Below are 16,769 nucleotides of genomic sequence, written 5' to 3'. Positions count from 1 at the left end.
ATCCCCTGTTTTGGAGCACATACCTGGCGTGGTGGTTGGTGAATAAGGCTTTAAAGACAAACCCAGCTCACACTAAATGTATCCCTTTCACTGGAAACTTGGGATTCCCAGCAGGTGAACAAGCTCAGGCGAAACGTGCGTCCAGAGACGGGTGACAGGAACAGATGGGCTAGATTGACGCTGGAGAATGGGACCTAGAAACTGTGCACGCTAAGTGATCTGTTCTATCCTTCGTTGATACTTCACATATGTGATATGGCTATGTGTTTGTTCTTTTGCAATTGTTGCACTTATATTGAGCTGCAGAGCTCCATCATCAGTATTTGACTGATGAGTCCACTTTAATTTATTTTGTGGCACACTTAGCAGAGCATTTGTCTCTGTACTTTGAGGCAAATAATTTCATACTGGCCTGGGGCGGCAGCTCTCTTGATTCTTATGAACACATAGTAAGGAATCAATACACACACACATACTCATTGTGACACAGAGGTAGAGCCATATATGGTATGCAGCTAAATACAGAGTAGCAAGGACAACTGTGTCTAACCACCTGTGATGATTGTGTTATGCCAACTGTGTATCTATTAGAAAAGAACTTTGTTTCCATTTAATTACTAGCTAACGATCTGCTATAGATATGGACTGCAGATTTTATCTGCACTAAGGGAGCAAATATATGTGCAATTTTTGGATATACTTTATAGGACTTGGCGTATTTAAGCATTAAATTGTGTATAGAGGTAAGGAGATATGTCTAGTATATAGATCTACAAACCCCTCCTCACTAAGGGGTTTTCTGCAACCTTAATATTTAAGGGACTCTCATTGCACCTGGTTACAGATTGACCCCCTGCGCTGGATCTTCTAACAGGGGTGATACTGGACCCGGGCTGCAACAGCAGATCCCTATTCTCTTCCTTCCACTGATCTCAAACTGGTCTCATACAATACCACACCCCCTCATTCGGTCCGTTCACTGCCCTAGTGGCACACGGCCGGAAAGTAGGAATGGTTTGAGAATCAGGAGATCAGCTTACATTCTCTATCTGCCCTCCTATAATTGTATTAACTACGTTTCTAGCTCCGCCAGACTAACTAATTTATAGTTTAGGCACTGCGTCGAAAATTACCATAGGACCATATGCCTTGGTAACCCAATTGTGACTGTCACCTGACAAACAACGATATTTCGCCCAATTTTAATATTTAATATATATATTTTTTTCACTTCTACTATATATTATTTGTTATAATAATTTTTTCTTGTTATTATTATATATATATCTTTTTCTATTTCAGCACCATTTGTCACTTCATATAAACCACAGCCTGGTTATATCAATGCCTCATGGGATACTATCCCAACATTGAGATCATCTTAAACCAAGGCTGTAACACTTAATTAATTTTTGCACGGATTTTTTTGTACTATTTTTATCTTATCTTATTTGGTGTTCCCACCCCCTCACCCATATGCATTTAAAAAATCGTATAAAAAAATGTAATTTTTGTAATACTCCTCTTATGCAGCAGTGACTTCTGTCATGATAAGAGTAAGGTTTTTTTTCATGTATAATTGATAGATCATAATAGATCATTGTAAGTTGTGCCCCAAAAAAAGAGTCATCCTTTTTCTTCTTGCGTACTATTCCCAGCAGCTCTAAATAATGCCAAGTTCCAACAACGGAAACAAAAAGGTATTGAAACAAAAAGATGTTTTTGACCCAGGAGGCCAGTTAAGATCATTTACGGATTTAATGAGTAATTTTCATATCCCCAAGGCAGACTTTTTTTATGTACCTCCAAATGAGGCACTATGTGCAATCATTAACTATATGTCGTGTATCTAGTACAACAACCGATTCTATCACCTCATTAATAAATTTGACAGCTACTGCCCCGTACAAAACCAGATACCTCTAACTGGGACATCTGCTCGGGTCATGAGGAAAAATTGAGGGCTGTTAATATAAAGAGATGGGAGGGAGATTATGGATCTACAATAACTTATCAGGCATTAACGAAACAACTCCCAGATATTAGGAAGGCACTTCATTCAGCTCAATTACAGGAAACTCATTATAAGTTTATAAATAGAATTTTTATCACACCGGGACAACGGAAGCACTTAGTCCCAAATGAAACAGGTGCTTGCTTGAAATGCGGGGCTTCCAACGCCCTATACTTGCATTGTTTTTGGTGTTGTTCTAAGATCAATAAATACTGGTATAAAGTTTTAGGGTATATTAATGCAATGTTTGGTCTGTCATTGAAGTTAAATTGCATAGCTATGTTTAACTTACAGCTCTCCGGATGGGACATCCCGAAAGATAAAAAAAACTGTTATCCTATTCTATATGTTATTCTCACCTTTGAAATTACGTCTTCTTAAAGTTTTGTATTTGGAAAGACAGTCTACCCTCCCAGATATTGAATGTAATGCTCCGCGGTTTTATAAAAAGTGGGGCCCACTTGTTGAGTCACTGGATTTCTCTCAACAACGTAACATTCTGGCTCTTTTCGACTCCACCAGTTGGGCTTTAAGAGGTCTGGCTGAGGGATGTTGAATTGTAAGCTGTCTATGCCTTCCACTCGAGAGCAAAAGCTAGAATGGACAAGATGTTTACTCTAAGGTGTTTAAGATATCCCTATGTCCCTCCTCATCCCTCCCCAGCTCTTCCCCTTTTGATTGTTTATTAATGTAAAATTATAACACAGAGAAAGTTTACTCAACTTTATTAGTAGAACCTTTAAGGTGGCCATACATCAGAAAGATATTGTACCCAATCATACAATCTCAATCGATTGTAAGATGGATTGTATGCAGATTGTGTGCACATCTTGTGTACACAATCATACAATCAATCATAAGATGGATTGTATGACTGATTGTATGATGGATTGTATGCAGATTGTGTGCACATCTTATGTACACAATCATGCAGCAGATGGATTGTATGACTGATTGTATGATGGATTGTGAGTAGATTGTGTGTCCAAAAACCACCAAGGACTGCTGGGGATTTCAAGGGAAATTGTACACAATCGTGAGCGCAATCGATCTTAAGATCGATCTTTCTGATGTATGGCCAGCTTTAGCCTGATACAAATATATGTTATACTGTATTGTCAAAAGTGTTGACACCATATTCAACTTGGCTATTGTTAATACTTTTCAGATAATGAAAGTTTGCACAATACTTAGTCCATTGTAAATGCACACCATTTGTTTGGTACTGGATTCTATGCAGAGATTCTTTCCTGTCTTTGTGTATTTCAACTTTATTGTATTGTATTTTATTCATTGAAAATCTTAATAAATATTTTTTAAAAAAAATATTGGATAGCTAAAATCTAGAAATGAATTGCAAACTAACGTTTTGTATATTTTTAACTGTTTTTCAGTATCATGCAGCTACTTGGGGCTTTTCCTCCTCCAAGCGGCCCTGCTTCCCCCTGCAGTTTAGTGAATGAGATGACACTGATCACCTATTCCCGGCTGCCCACTGTCAGCAAGTACAGTTTCCGTTACTTTGTGCTTGATAACAGCGTCATACTGGCCATGCTGGAGCAGCCTCTGGGGAATGAGCAGAGTAAGAAGATCATTTTGCATTCTATTCAAAAGTAGTAGTAATAACAGGTCTTGCAAGCTAATGCAGACCTATACTAAATAATAGTATTCAAGAAATAGATGGAAAGTTAATTGAAAGAGTGGTTCTCTACAAGTAACCTTAAATACAGTATATGCACCTGTTGCAAAGGTTTCTTTTATTCCTAATGAGCTTGTCAGAAATTGGATTATGTCCATGTTAGGTAATTTAGGTTTAAATTAATGTAATCTCACTCCATGGTGGATAGCCGCTGTAAGAATGGAATAGTTTAAATCTTTAACCATGAATAACACATTTAAGGCCATATTTATTAACTGCATTCATTTACAGGTCAGGGAAAAGGGTGGCAGCTTTGAGCTTTTTCTCCAGAGGCTATTCAATTACAGACCCGTTTTTTCTTACGTGGTAAATTTGCAGATGGTGTGTATTAAACCGTAGGTTCTGAGATAAGTACCCATAGTTCTAGGATAATGTATTTTGCAGAACCCGCGATAAGGGCACTTACTGCAGATTTATTTTTAGACTCCGAGCAGGCTGTAATTGAATAGTGCTTGCAAACCAGCTAGCCAGTGGCTAATTTGGCCCTATAAACAAGGGTGGCCAAATCGGTCCTCAAGTTCTACTTATTCACATTTTGCAGACCACCTAGCTGGTGCATAGGTGTAGTCATTACTGTGATATTCTCAAACGTGCTGCATTCTTTCCCAACACATTCCACATACCCACATGGTCTGGAAAGCATGAACTGTTGGTAGATCTTTACTACCACTACTGCTATAAATCATTCATGGCTATATGATTTATTTGTGAATTTCATGGATATGACAACGCTTTGCTGACAAAGTAATACATCTTTGATGCCCATTCATAACACAAATCTATGTCTGGTGTCATACTGTTGTATTTTATATTTTAAAATGTTCACTACCTTTATTATTATTTTGGGATAAAAAAAAATTGTGTTTTTCAGGCAATCCCAGTCCATCTATCACTGTACTGATCAGAGGCATGTCTGGCCGCCATGCTTGGGCTATGCAGCTATGCCATTTACCCCGGGCAGCAAGAGCTAACCAGCGAGTGAGTAATTTGAAACTACCATTTAATATTTGTATATGCTGCATTATCTGTAGGCAGGTGTGGAGAAAAGGTTGCAAATGTTAAAATGCTTTAAAAAATAAAAGTGATAATAGTTTTAGAAAATGCAAAGTGAATAATCTAAATCGTATCAATATTTGGAGTGACCAACCTTTGCCTTCAAAACTGCGTCAATTCTGGCCGTGCTCGCACACCGTTTTTGAAGGAATTCTGCAAGGAGGTTGTTACAAGCATCTTGGAGAACTAACCACAGATCTTCTCTGAATGTAGGCTTGCTCAAATCCTTCTATCCCTTGATGTGATCCCAGAAATACTCAATGTTGAGATCAGTACTCCTTATTTACACTTAAGATCATTCTTGATGACATTGGCTGTATGTTTGTTTGTACTGCTTCAGAATATGTTTTGCACAAATTAGACCCCTCTCTGAAGGCACAGTACTGCATTATGGATAAGTACTTTACTGTATTCTTGCCTCCATTAATCCTGACAAAATCTCCAGCTCCATATGCTGAAATATAGCCCTACATTTGCCTGAGAGAGACCTTGCTGATGCAGTAGAACTACCTTTGGTTCTGTTGCTGCAATTCATCTTACCATGGTGTATGCCCTGAAACTGTGTTCCACAGCCTCTTCCTTTTTTTTTAACAGTTTCGCTGTTCCTCACCCAGTTCCAAGCCTCCTATGCAGCTGTTTGTCAATGAATGTATTTTAACCTACATATGAAAATGTTGGTCATAGTCACCTGTTTAGTATGATTGGTTTATAATACACCTGATTATAATCCTACAAAATCCCAGATGTACCTAGAAGAATTGATGCTGTTTTGAACAGGAGGTTCACACCAAACATTGATTTGATTTAGATTTCTCTTCTTCTCCAGCGTTGGGATGCAGACCTTTTAAATACTGCTGCAGCGTGAGTGTGTAGGTGTCATATATCCCAGCAACGCCAGGGTCCTACTAGGTGTAGACTTCTCCTCCATGGCTTTCCCTGGCTAAGGGTTGGGGTCAGGCTGTGGGGTGGGGGGGTTAGGTTTAGCAAGCAGCGGTTAGGGTTAGCTGCTGGGAGAACTACATCCCCATAGGCCACCTTTTATCTTTGATTACTCTGGGTACCACTGACTGTGTTTTGATACAGAGGCTGAGCAGTAGACACTGGCTTTTAACTGGCTCCTGTTTCCGTTGGTGCAGTTTCTATGGCTGGTGCCAACTTTCCCATCAACGCCAGGGTCATACTAGGTGTAGACTTCTCCTTCATGGCTTTCCCTGTCTAAGTGTTGGCGGGTTGGGGTGAGGCTTTGGGGCATTAGCTTTAGCAAGCAGGGGTTAGGGTTATGGAGGGGTGCGCTGGTTAGGGTTTTGTTAGGGGGTGGGGGTTTAGAATTCGGTTGCTGCAAGGGAAAGGGTATGGTGGGCGGGTTGGTTCTGGGATAATGGGTCGACAATGTCTAGGTCAACAGTGAATAGGTCGACGCCTAAGAATGGTAGAAATACCCTACGTCGACAATGGCAGAAGGTCGACACAAGGTTAAGTTCGACGTGTACATGGTTGAGACAAGTTTGTTATGGTTTTTTGTGTGTCTATGTTGACCTATATCGCCATGGACACCGTCCATACCTCAGGCATGGTGCCTTTCTGCTTTTTTTTTAAATTCAATAATTTTTATTGATTTTGCATATAGAATTTAAACAAGACAACACACAAAAAAGAAAAAACAACACATCAGTATACAAGTGGTACACGTCCAAATACAAGCGTAGTACAGTGCAGGCATATACAGAAACGAGAAGCCGTTGTAAGATATAGATAGCAAATCCTGTATAGGTTTTACCAGTAGAAATACCCGAAGGCGCCATTCGGGTATGTGTTTGATATAAAGGAGTATGAATCTTACAATAAATGAAATGTACTCCCCCACCTAGTACATATTAAAAACAGGATATCCATTCATCCATTCAGGCTGTGATCAGAATATATTGTTGATACTGATGTGTCAACCAAAAACTAAAATAAAAATAAACCCCTTTCAAAAGCAAACCTCCCAATAACCCCCCACCCTGTATGACCTAACCCCAACCCAGGTATACTTGGATCCCTTAATACTACTACCCCCCTTCTACTGAACTAACTATATCCCCCCACCCACCCTTAGTTCTGTAATAGGGAATAAATTAGCGGCTGTTAGCTATCAGCTAACCTATGCCTAACAAAAAACTAATTTACCCCTACCTCCCACCCACCCCACAAAAGGATAGCAATAGGATGGACTATCTGGGGAAGCGGACAAATGTTATCAAAATGTTTTGGACACATTATTTAAGGATAATATCCATCGTATCAGACTGGAGCAGTAGAACAATTACATGAATTACACAAATGTTATCAAAATGTTTTGGACACATTATTTAAGGATAATATCCATCGTATCAGAACCTATGCCTAACAAAAAACTAATTTACCCCTACCTCCCACCCACCCCACAAAAGGATAGCAATAGGATGGACTATCTGGGGAAGCGGACAAATGTTATCAAAATGTTTTGGACACATTATTTAAGGATAATATCCATCGGATCAGACTGGAGCAGTAGAACAATTACATGAACAACACCCCCCCCCCCCCCCCCCCCCCCCTTACGGGATAATACAAGTAGACAGGAGGAATAGAAATAAAGAGACTGGTCTGGACAAAATGTTGCTCAGGCCGGGCCCTCCGTCTCCGAAATGACATATGGACATCAGTAGCCGGGAAGTCAGTCCAATAATAGAAACATTAAAGAGCATTATTTTTAATCCGGCCAAGTGTCATAGCTTCTCAGACGTAGCAGCATAGCAATAGTATGGCCCCTTCTCATATAGTAGAAAACATGAAAACATACATCACATATAGTGACCAGCCCATGAGCAATTGGTGGAGACAACAGAAATAATACAGCAGCTTTCAAGGGGAGTGCAACCATAACAGAGCATTCAGAAGAGTACCAGCATTCAGGAGTAAGTCCAGGATATGTATATAACAATTTTAGAAACCATGGGGCTTCCTTTAGGAGCAAATGAGGAATATTCATGCAGACCAAATCCATGAGTGAGCATATAGCTGAAGGATTTGAAGTATCTCCAGAATCCAGGTCCGTTTGAGAGCACTCGTCCAGGGTATAAGCGGGTATGACATCTGTAGGGATCAAAGCATTGTGGCCCTGGGGCAAATCTTCCTCATCTCCCACATCACATTTAGCAGGAAAGCAGAAGGCAGAGAGAATATCCCCTTGTACAGCAGTGAGCTTACTGAGAAGCCTATCAGCAGAGGTATGCACAGCTTGTAGGAGTAAGTGAATAGAGGCTTCCATATCCATAAACAATGTAGACAGAGCAGGAACTCTGGATAATACAGGATAGAGAAGGCTGCCGTGGGGGATCTCTAGCTATGGACGGGGGTGGCTAGCACACCCCACTTTTTGCAGAGGTGACTGGCAGCTATAGGATTTGTTGTCCACAATGCCTCTAAGCCTGTATTATATGGTCTCACTCACCCCAGCGAGGATTTGAACGATGATATGGCATAGGAGGAGACACAGGATGGAAGCCACTGACAATAGTGGAAATAGTGTTTGTGCAGATCGCAGTGGCCAACACAGTAGATCGCTGCAGAGGCGAACGCAGGTTTAATAGCAGAGTGAATACTCAAAACATCAGATATCAGCCGTAGATGCAGTATGACAGCCCACCATGTAGTCAGAGACCCAGGAACAGAGTCCGCACCGGGATCCTCCCCAGCCGCGAACACGCCGGCAACTCCTGAGGCAAGATGGCGGCTGAGCGGGAGACCTGGGGATCCGCAGGGTAGCTGTGATGTGAACGAAGGAGGGGGGTCGCCGTCGATCACCGGCAGCGTCCTTCGGAAGTTTCTGCTGGACGAGTGTCTGGGTGGCCGTCGCACACACTGATGTGGCAGATAGATGCAGGGCGGCCAGTCACGCGGCGCGGTTCTGTCCCGGCCTCAAGCTCCACTCCACCAAGGCTCTAAGTCAGGATCCTGCGGACTTCTCAAAAGTGCTTCAGAATATGCACCCCACCATCCTACAACAGCAGGCAGGTTGTACATGTCCCGGGGGGGGAAGTTAGCAGGATATAAAGCAGGATTTCTTGGAGGAGCTCAGCACAGTATGTGCTACTCCATTACCGTCGTAGCTCCGCCCCGCCTTTCTGCTTTTTGCACTCTATTCTATTCACCCTCTATGCCCGCTTGGATAGTAAAGCATGAACCAAGTCGGTCTAAACAAAAAATTAGAAACTTGAGTCAACCATGTTCATGTCGCCCTTAAGTTTGTGTTGACCTGTCATTGTCTACCTTTCTTAGAGATCAACCTAGTGACTGTTGACCCAGGGACCAGATACCAGATACCAGAGGGTTAGGATGCTCCACAGCCACTGTCACGATTCCCAGAATTGGGATGCCAGGGTCTTTCTTTTGACCTATGGCATTATAAGAGACGGGGTATCGTATGTGTCCCATTTGGGGGTCATTCTTTGAAAAGTTTATCTGCAGCACAAATATTGATTAATTACTATTCAATCTATTTATGCTTTTAAGTAAGCTTTTAATCTCTCTGCAATGTTTCCAAGGCATTGTAATATGGGTAACCAGGTGAGTGCCTTATTTTATGCCCTCAGATGTTTATCCCTGAAGCCAGACCAGAGCCTAAGAATGATGTTGGCATCAAATATAGTGTAAAGCATCGTCCTTTTCCAGAGGAGGTGGATAAGATCCCTTTCGTTAAAGCTGATCTCAGCATTCCAGACCTGCATGAAATTGTTACTGAAGAGGTGAGATGGCATTTTGAAGTTTAAATAGACATGTACTTAGTGGATTCGGCTGTGAATCATGTGGGGAATAGTAGTGAAAGTATCTTGGGTGCCATTTTGAAAGGTAGTGGCATTCTGGTTGATATAAAATCAGCATTACAAAAAACTGACACTTCCCAGTTTTTGTGTTGAGTATATAGTATATTTGTTTATTACGGGAGTGTTGTTTGTTTTTCAAAGTTGGAGCAGAGGCATGAAAAGTTGAAGCTTGGAATGGCTAAACAGATTGCTTATGAGGTTGGACTGGATCATGTGAAAGAGGAGGAGTTTAAGAAGAAAAGCTACCCTGACCCAATAACGGAATGTAAACCACCATCTCCCGCACAGGAGTTCCAGACTGCACGCTTGTTCCTCTCACATTTTGGGTTTCTGTCTCTTGAAGCGCTGAAAGTAAGTATTCGTTATTCCGTTAAAATGATCAGGACGTAGATTCCAAACTCTTACGTCCAGGGCCCTTTTCCCCATGTACCGTCCCTTCCGTTAATAATAGTATCATCGCTTTCCTATTGCCATCAATGACTCCAAGCCTCTGAGTTTAGGCAGAGCTGCTTTTGTGGTTATTATGACTGGATGGTAGAAGTGATTTATATAGCCTGTATCCTATGTTCTGCAATGTTTCTTTTCTTTTTTTTTTTTTTTTACTTGTAAGTGTTTTTTTTATTTTTTCTCTTGTTCTGTATGTATTGCACCTGTTTATGTACTATATAAGGCTCTGCGGACCCCTTGTAGTGTATAAATAAGGACTGTGACTAGTATTAGAAGTAAGTGGCATATTGCATTAATTTATACTGACCCTGCTGTAACGATGCATATATTACCCGTTAAGTGCGTGTACAGTATATGTGCTGGTTAAGTGTGATGTGGTGTTTTGTTGTTTTTTTTTAAAGATAGTTGTGAGTTAAATGTATTTTTTTTTTTTTTAAGAAACATTGAAGTGGAAGTAGGAAAAGAAAATCAATTTGCATTAATTTCTGTTGTTATACTATAACACCATTCGTGCAACCAGAAGGTTATCACAAAAATATATTTAAGTTCTAACAAAGAATAGGGATACTGACATTTTTTTATTTTCAAAGGTGTGGCATGGTTGTAGAACTAAACACAAAGGTTGAACTTTTTGACATGCAAAGGTATGACCTCGTAGTGCTCCCTAGGCTTCTATTCGCCCATTAGATGCACAGGATTCCATTTTGGTGTTTTTTATTTTATTTTTTATGTAATTTTTAGTGAGGTTAAGGTTTTTACTAAACATTTTATATATACATAATTATAATTAAGGTTTTCTTTTTAGGAACCTGTAAATAGCCGTCTACCTCCTCACCTTATTGCACTTGACTCTCACATCCCTGGATTCTTTGATGATATTGGATACTTGGATTTGCTTCCCTGCCGTCCCTTTGATACAGTTTTCATTTTCTACATGAAAGCTGGACAAAAGACAAGCCAGGAGGTGAGAGAGAGGACTAGCGTTGTTTGTTATTGTACATATTGTGTGTGTGTATGTGTATATATATATATATATATATATATATATATATATATATATATATATATATATATATATATATATATATATATATATATAGTGTTCATTTTAGCACCTGCTATCTTTGAAAACCCATGCAGTTCCTCTTCCCTGCCTGGTGTGTCGCTGTCTGCTGTTGTGTTTCAAGCACAGTTTGATCTGTATATCAGCACTGATATGCAAACCAGACCTGTGCTGGAAACGCCACAGCAGACAGCGACACCCCAGGAAGGGAAGAGGAACTGCATGGGTTTTTAAAGATAGCTGTTATATATTATATATAATTAGCTAATTTTCACCTTAAGTGAATTTACTGACATATATATGTTTTCACTCCTATGTGGCATGTCCTAGATCTTGAAGAATGTAGAGTCTACTAGTAATGTGCAGCCGCACTTTCTGGAGTTCCTGCTGTCCCTAGGCTGGCCTGTGGATGTAGGAAAGCATCCAGGTTGGACTGGTCATGTATCTACAAGCTGGTCCATTAATTGCATTGGAGAAAATGAGCAGCAAGATCAGGGTATGTATGAATCTTATCTACTGTTTTAGGATTAATTTATTTGAATGCGTAGACAAAATATCAATGCAGCTTGAGTATCCCTTATCTAAATATCCATTATCCAAATTATTCCGAAAACCATAGTCTCCAGAATGTACTTTCTTTTTTTTTTTTGCTAAAAACCTACTGAAGACATGATCTGTAACTGGCACTACTGGGAACATGATCTGTAACTGGCACTTAATATGTGCAGGAAAATGATTGCTTGGCATTCACATTCAGTGTCTGAGATTGTACACAAACTTTGTTTCGGGTTTTGAAACCTTGTTTCATGCACAAATAAAATATTTGTATGTATTTCATGTAAGATACCTTTTACATTTTGAAGTTGTATGCCACTAACCACTACACTGTAACCACATCACTATGACGTTCTGCTTAATTACTTCTATAGATGAAGCTATTACTGCAGAGGATACAGGTGGGAGTATATTTAACGGGGAGAAGAAAGTTCTGTATTATGCAGATGCCCTGACTGAGATTGCTTTCGTTGTGCCATCAGCAGCAGAGTCTTTGAGTAAGTCTTGATGTGACATAAAATCTGAACGATGTCTACAAATGAACATCTGGTAAAATATGACCCTTGTTTGCACATGATGAAGGATGTGATCAACTGTAAGTTCCTACTTTTTTTTTCTTGTCAGCGGAATCCTCAGACAGTAATGTGTCAGAGCAGGAAAGTGATTCCAACATGGATCTTCTGCCTGGAATTCTAAAGCAGCCTCTAACATTGGAACTGTTCCCTAATCACACAGAAAGTTTGAATTCCACACAGAGAGTAAGGTTCTCTTGAATGGTTGAAATTTTGTTTTTGAAAGACTGATGTCACTTGATTTGGGACAGAAGAGTAATAATATCAAGTCATTTTCACTTTTTATTTTTTAAATTCTGAACACTGTCTAATATATTATAATAATCTGACCTCAGTAAAATATTCACAACTGCAGTCTTCAGCGGTTATGAAAATGATTAGCCTTCTACTTGACATTTTATGTGGCAATATTTTTAGATATTTCAGTTTACCCTGTTGCATTGTTGAGGAGACAGGATAAGATGGAGAAAAAACAGGGGTACCTTGGGGATGGAGAAAAGAGGAGGTGTATTGTCTGCAAATATGGCAGCAAAAGTCAAAGGGCATTAATATTAAATGCAAATACAGTAGCAACTTTGAAAAGCTGCCACATAGCAAATGTACTTCTTTGTGTCATTCGTTTTAACAGCAAGTTATATGGCGTGTTTTGTGTTTTGCAGCTTAGTCCCACATCTCGTACTAAGAAGTTGCCGCATGGGCGCACCATCCCCCCAATGGGACCAGAGACAAAGGTGGCCGTTGTGTGGCTGGAGCAATACGATGACTTGGGTACAGTTCATACACACAGTCACTTGGAAAGCACACCGTTATAGAAACTCTAAATCCCTACAACTGTAGTGTCCTTTTCTTCATATCTTCCTCTTGACATCATTCAACAAATACTTTTCCTAACTCGTTATCTTACTATTTGTGCTGTCCTATTAGTTCAAAACACCACTGTCATTCCATTCATTACATTTTACTTTAATTTCAAACCTTCCGCTCTTTTGTTTATTATTTATTATAATTATTCTTTAACCTTTATACTTGGTATTTATCCTATTGCACAGCACTTGCATAGGCTTGCTCACATGTGTTCATCACCTTTTTTTCTGAGAGACAAACATTATACTTGTGGACATTACTAATAATGTCCTCTTTGCCATTCAGAAAACTTCCCGCTGTCAGAGCTAGTGGCAGAGACCGGCACTGGTATAGAGACTACAACAAACAGCAGCACTTCTATAAGGTAAACAAAACACCTGGCTTGTTGGTCTCCTGCTCTGTAACATGTTAATTGTTGAGCTGTGATCATTTATTGTTTTATATTTCTTCAGGAACAGCACACCTGATAAGGAGGTCCCTGTAATATTCATACACCCTCTGTGCACTGGCCTGTTCCGTGTAAAAGTACATGGGGCTTCAGGGAAATTCAATATGGTTATTCCTTTGGTTGACGGAATGGTGGTGAGCAGAAGAGCACTAGGTAAGTCTAAATTCAGTGGTTGTAACATAAAGGTCAAGTTTGCCACAATATAGGGATTATTGATCAGTATGAAAAAAAACACTGCCTAACAAGGTCACTAGATACGAAGTAAAGACTCGTTCTTTGCTATTTTTTTCTCTCCAGAGATGTAAATTCTATCCTTGCGAATTATGTATGTCTGACATGTTTTCAATTGGTTTACAGGCTTTTTAGTGAGGCAAACAGTCATCAACATCTGCAGAAGAAAGAGATTGGAAAGCGACTCCAACACACCACACGTACGCCGGAAGCAAAAAATCGCAGATATAGTCAACAAGTACAGGAACAGGCAGCTGGAGCCTGAGTTTTACACCTCTCTTTTTCACGATGTTGGCCTAAAGAGCTGCACTCCCTAAAACCAAAATCCCCACTCTGGGGCCCAGAGGCAGATGACTTTGTATAAAGGGCCGCTCTGGCAGGGTCTGGAAACCAAAAATAACAGTTGCTGCTCTAAGTGTGTGCTTAAGTAGGGCTATGTAACAAGACACTTTAAATCCAATCTGTGTGATCCTATCGGATTATATCCAAGACTATCTGGAGATGGTAGAGGATTTGGTCACTTACCACTTTACGTAGACTACTTTGTTAAGCAGCACGTGGATCTTCAAGTAGTTGGCAACACCACAACTAGGGCGCCAGTGTTGTCACAGACCTAAGCGTGCAAGGCTGTGAACAGATGTGTAAGGGCTTATACCATACAAGGTTTATAAATGCCACTCTGAAACAGATCTTATACCACCATTGTGCATAAAAGTGTCTGCTTATATATAATAGGCGATTGCAATCTACGATCACCTCTCCTTCTAGTGCATTTTTAGCCTTACACTCACAATAAGCCTGTTCGTAAGGAGACCCAACCTTGAGGTTTTGAAACCTCACAATATGTATGCAATCTTTTATTTTTCACTAATTGTATTTTCTTAATTTCTTTTGTTAATGCCACCAAATCATTAAAAAAACAAGAGGTGTGTGCAGAGACATTATACATCCTTCATGATTATACATGATTTGGGTCTCTTTAATCATAAGATTTATCACATGTATTCTGAGCTGTTTAATCCCTCAATTTCCAAAGGGGATTGTAATTTTATTTATTTTTTTAAACTAAGTTTTCAGCATCTTTGCTATTGTTCATATATATCTAAATATATATCCAGTTTCTAGGCAGCGCCTACAGGTGATTAGCCATATTAAATATGGTCCACTTTGATGAAAATCTACATAACCTTTTACATTTTTTCTTATGTATTATTCAAGTACAGTTGCTAATATCCATTTAGATGTTATAAAGTAGGTCACTTTATCCCTTTCCAGTTACCATTTTGTGTAACTCCGTGTTAATGCGACCTTTTCCACTAGATTTATGCCCCAGTAGGGTTTTATTTCTGTATTAAAATATATTGATTTCCTGAGATATAAATGGATTGGTCCATGATTATGCATACCTGTATTTTTTTACTGCAAGAGGATAGTGGTATGGTCCAGGGTCCTCCGACCCTTCCCAGAACGCATTATTTTTTTTTATTATTTTTTTTTGGCTGGGGTGGTGTATGTAACCTGTAAACATCTAAAGTTCTAAGTGTATATTGTAGATGGGTGATGTTAAGCATTAAGGGGACAGAACCATAACAGAAGTACACTTTTCTGAAAATCACACAAGCATATTAAATTCAAGTAGGCCACAAGAATTCTGATCTTTTTTTGTGATCCTGTGGTGCGCAGTCGAGTTGCAGGAACAGCAATGCTTAACTTGACTTCAAAACTCCTCTTCTGCGTGAGCAGTCATAAGCGCATCTATTATTTCATTATTGTTCTTACACTCTCTAAAGTAGGTCATTAATGTTTTTCAGCAATTGCATAAGATCCTGTTGATGGCAATAACCATGCAAATTAAAAGCTGACAACCCCTACAATAAGAAACCAACTTTACCAGTTGTCTATCTTTCCAAGTCATTGCAGTACATTTTTATAATTTTTTCTCATATGGCATATTCTGTGCTGTATTACATTGTGATTTTCAGAGATCCTAAATTATTCAGACCATACAGTATATACCTTCAATCAGTCAGGTTTTGTACATGGAAAGTCTAGTGGAATTAATACTTTGCTGTCAGAGGGGCTGGTTCCCCTTTGGTGTTTATAAGGGTAAATAGACTAAAACGTTTAAATGTACATAATTTTTTTGTGTTCATTTAGCCTGGAAGGGTTTTTTTTCCATTTATCTAAAATTTCTCTCACTTGAATTATTGCCTTTTTTGTGGGGTGTACGGACTTGGTATGATTTGTACAGTATCCTTTTTAAATGTTTCAACTATTCTGATTACGCATTAATCTTGCTTGCAGATTAAAGATAACTCTTTTTGCACTCCAAAACCATCTTTCACTTGTACTGAAAAGCAAGCCTGTAACAACTTCGTATATATTCTTTTTTTTTATTAAATAATTCCTTATTTGTAAGCGGCACATATTTAGTCACTTACTTTGCACCCACGAAAGTGAAATTTGTATGCTGTTTTTAAGTTCCTGTTGCAAGTCATGGATACTGTGGAATTGGGTGCATTTGAGATGCATTTTTGTTCCCCAGTTGCTGTAAGTTTTATGTAAATAGGTTGTTAGCACATTGCTGTGGAGTCATTGTATATAGGAAGGACTGACTCTCTCTAGCAGGTTTCCTGTAACCTTTTTCCTGTTAAGCCACAAAAATGGGTTCTATTCATGCCAGTCTCCTTTCTCAGAAAGGAACACATCATATATTGAATGTAACACATAGTCTAATAAATTTTAAAGGAAATTATTTAACAAAATTAAACTGTGGTGTGTTTCATTCATACATTACTACTAGTACTGTTGGTGTCAGAATATACAGATATAGATGTTGTGTCCTATAGCATGAGGAAGCCTGTTGTGACATGGATGCTTTGCCACAGTCCGTGATTCCCATGCTTGAGTACGTTTTCCTGAATCTTAATTCCTAATTCGCTAATATACTAATTCGCTAACAGAGTACTGTATTTA

The 16,769-nt window shown here is 39.3% G+C and overlaps 1 protein-coding gene across 6 annotated transcripts in view; it reads left to right on the top strand.

The window, feature by feature from the left end:
* Positions 1–16,563, top strand: part of RALGAPB (Ral GTPase activating protein non-catalytic subunit beta) — an 80,688-nt gene extending 64,125 nt beyond the window's left edge. For all 6 annotated transcript variants that reach the window (XM_083147658.1, XM_083147655.1, XM_083147657.1 and 3 more), the window contains 12 exons: positions 3,409–3,596; positions 4,585–4,691; positions 9,383–9,535; positions 9,755–9,964; positions 10,866–11,024; positions 11,454–11,619; positions 12,053–12,175; positions 12,303–12,436; positions 12,910–13,018; positions 13,400–13,478; positions 13,567–13,715; positions 13,920–16,563. In XM_083147658.1, the coding sequence (XP_083003784.1) occupies positions 3,409–3,596; positions 4,585–4,691; positions 9,383–9,535; positions 9,755–9,964; positions 10,866–11,024; positions 11,454–11,619; positions 12,053–12,175; positions 12,303–12,436; positions 12,910–13,018; positions 13,400–13,478; positions 13,567–13,715; positions 13,920–14,110 (1,768 nt within the window). In that variant the 3' untranslated portion in view covers positions 14,111–16,563. The remainder of the gene's footprint in view (positions 1–3,408; positions 3,597–4,584; positions 4,692–9,382; positions 9,536–9,754; positions 9,965–10,865; positions 11,025–11,453; positions 11,620–12,052; positions 12,176–12,302; positions 12,437–12,909; positions 13,019–13,399; positions 13,479–13,566; positions 13,716–13,919) is intronic.
* The last annotated feature ends 206 nt before the right edge of the window (positions 16,564–16,769 follow it).

Source organism: Crinia signifera, chromosome 6 (genome assembly GCF_055691185.1).
Source record: "Crinia signifera chromosome 6, ASM5569118v1, whole genome shotgun sequence".
In the NCBI taxonomy this organism is placed as follows: Eukaryota; Metazoa; Chordata; class Amphibia; order Anura; family Myobatrachidae; genus Crinia; species Crinia signifera.
The sequence above is the reverse complement of the archived record's forward strand: the minus strand, read 5'-3'. Positions and strand labels throughout refer to the sequence as shown.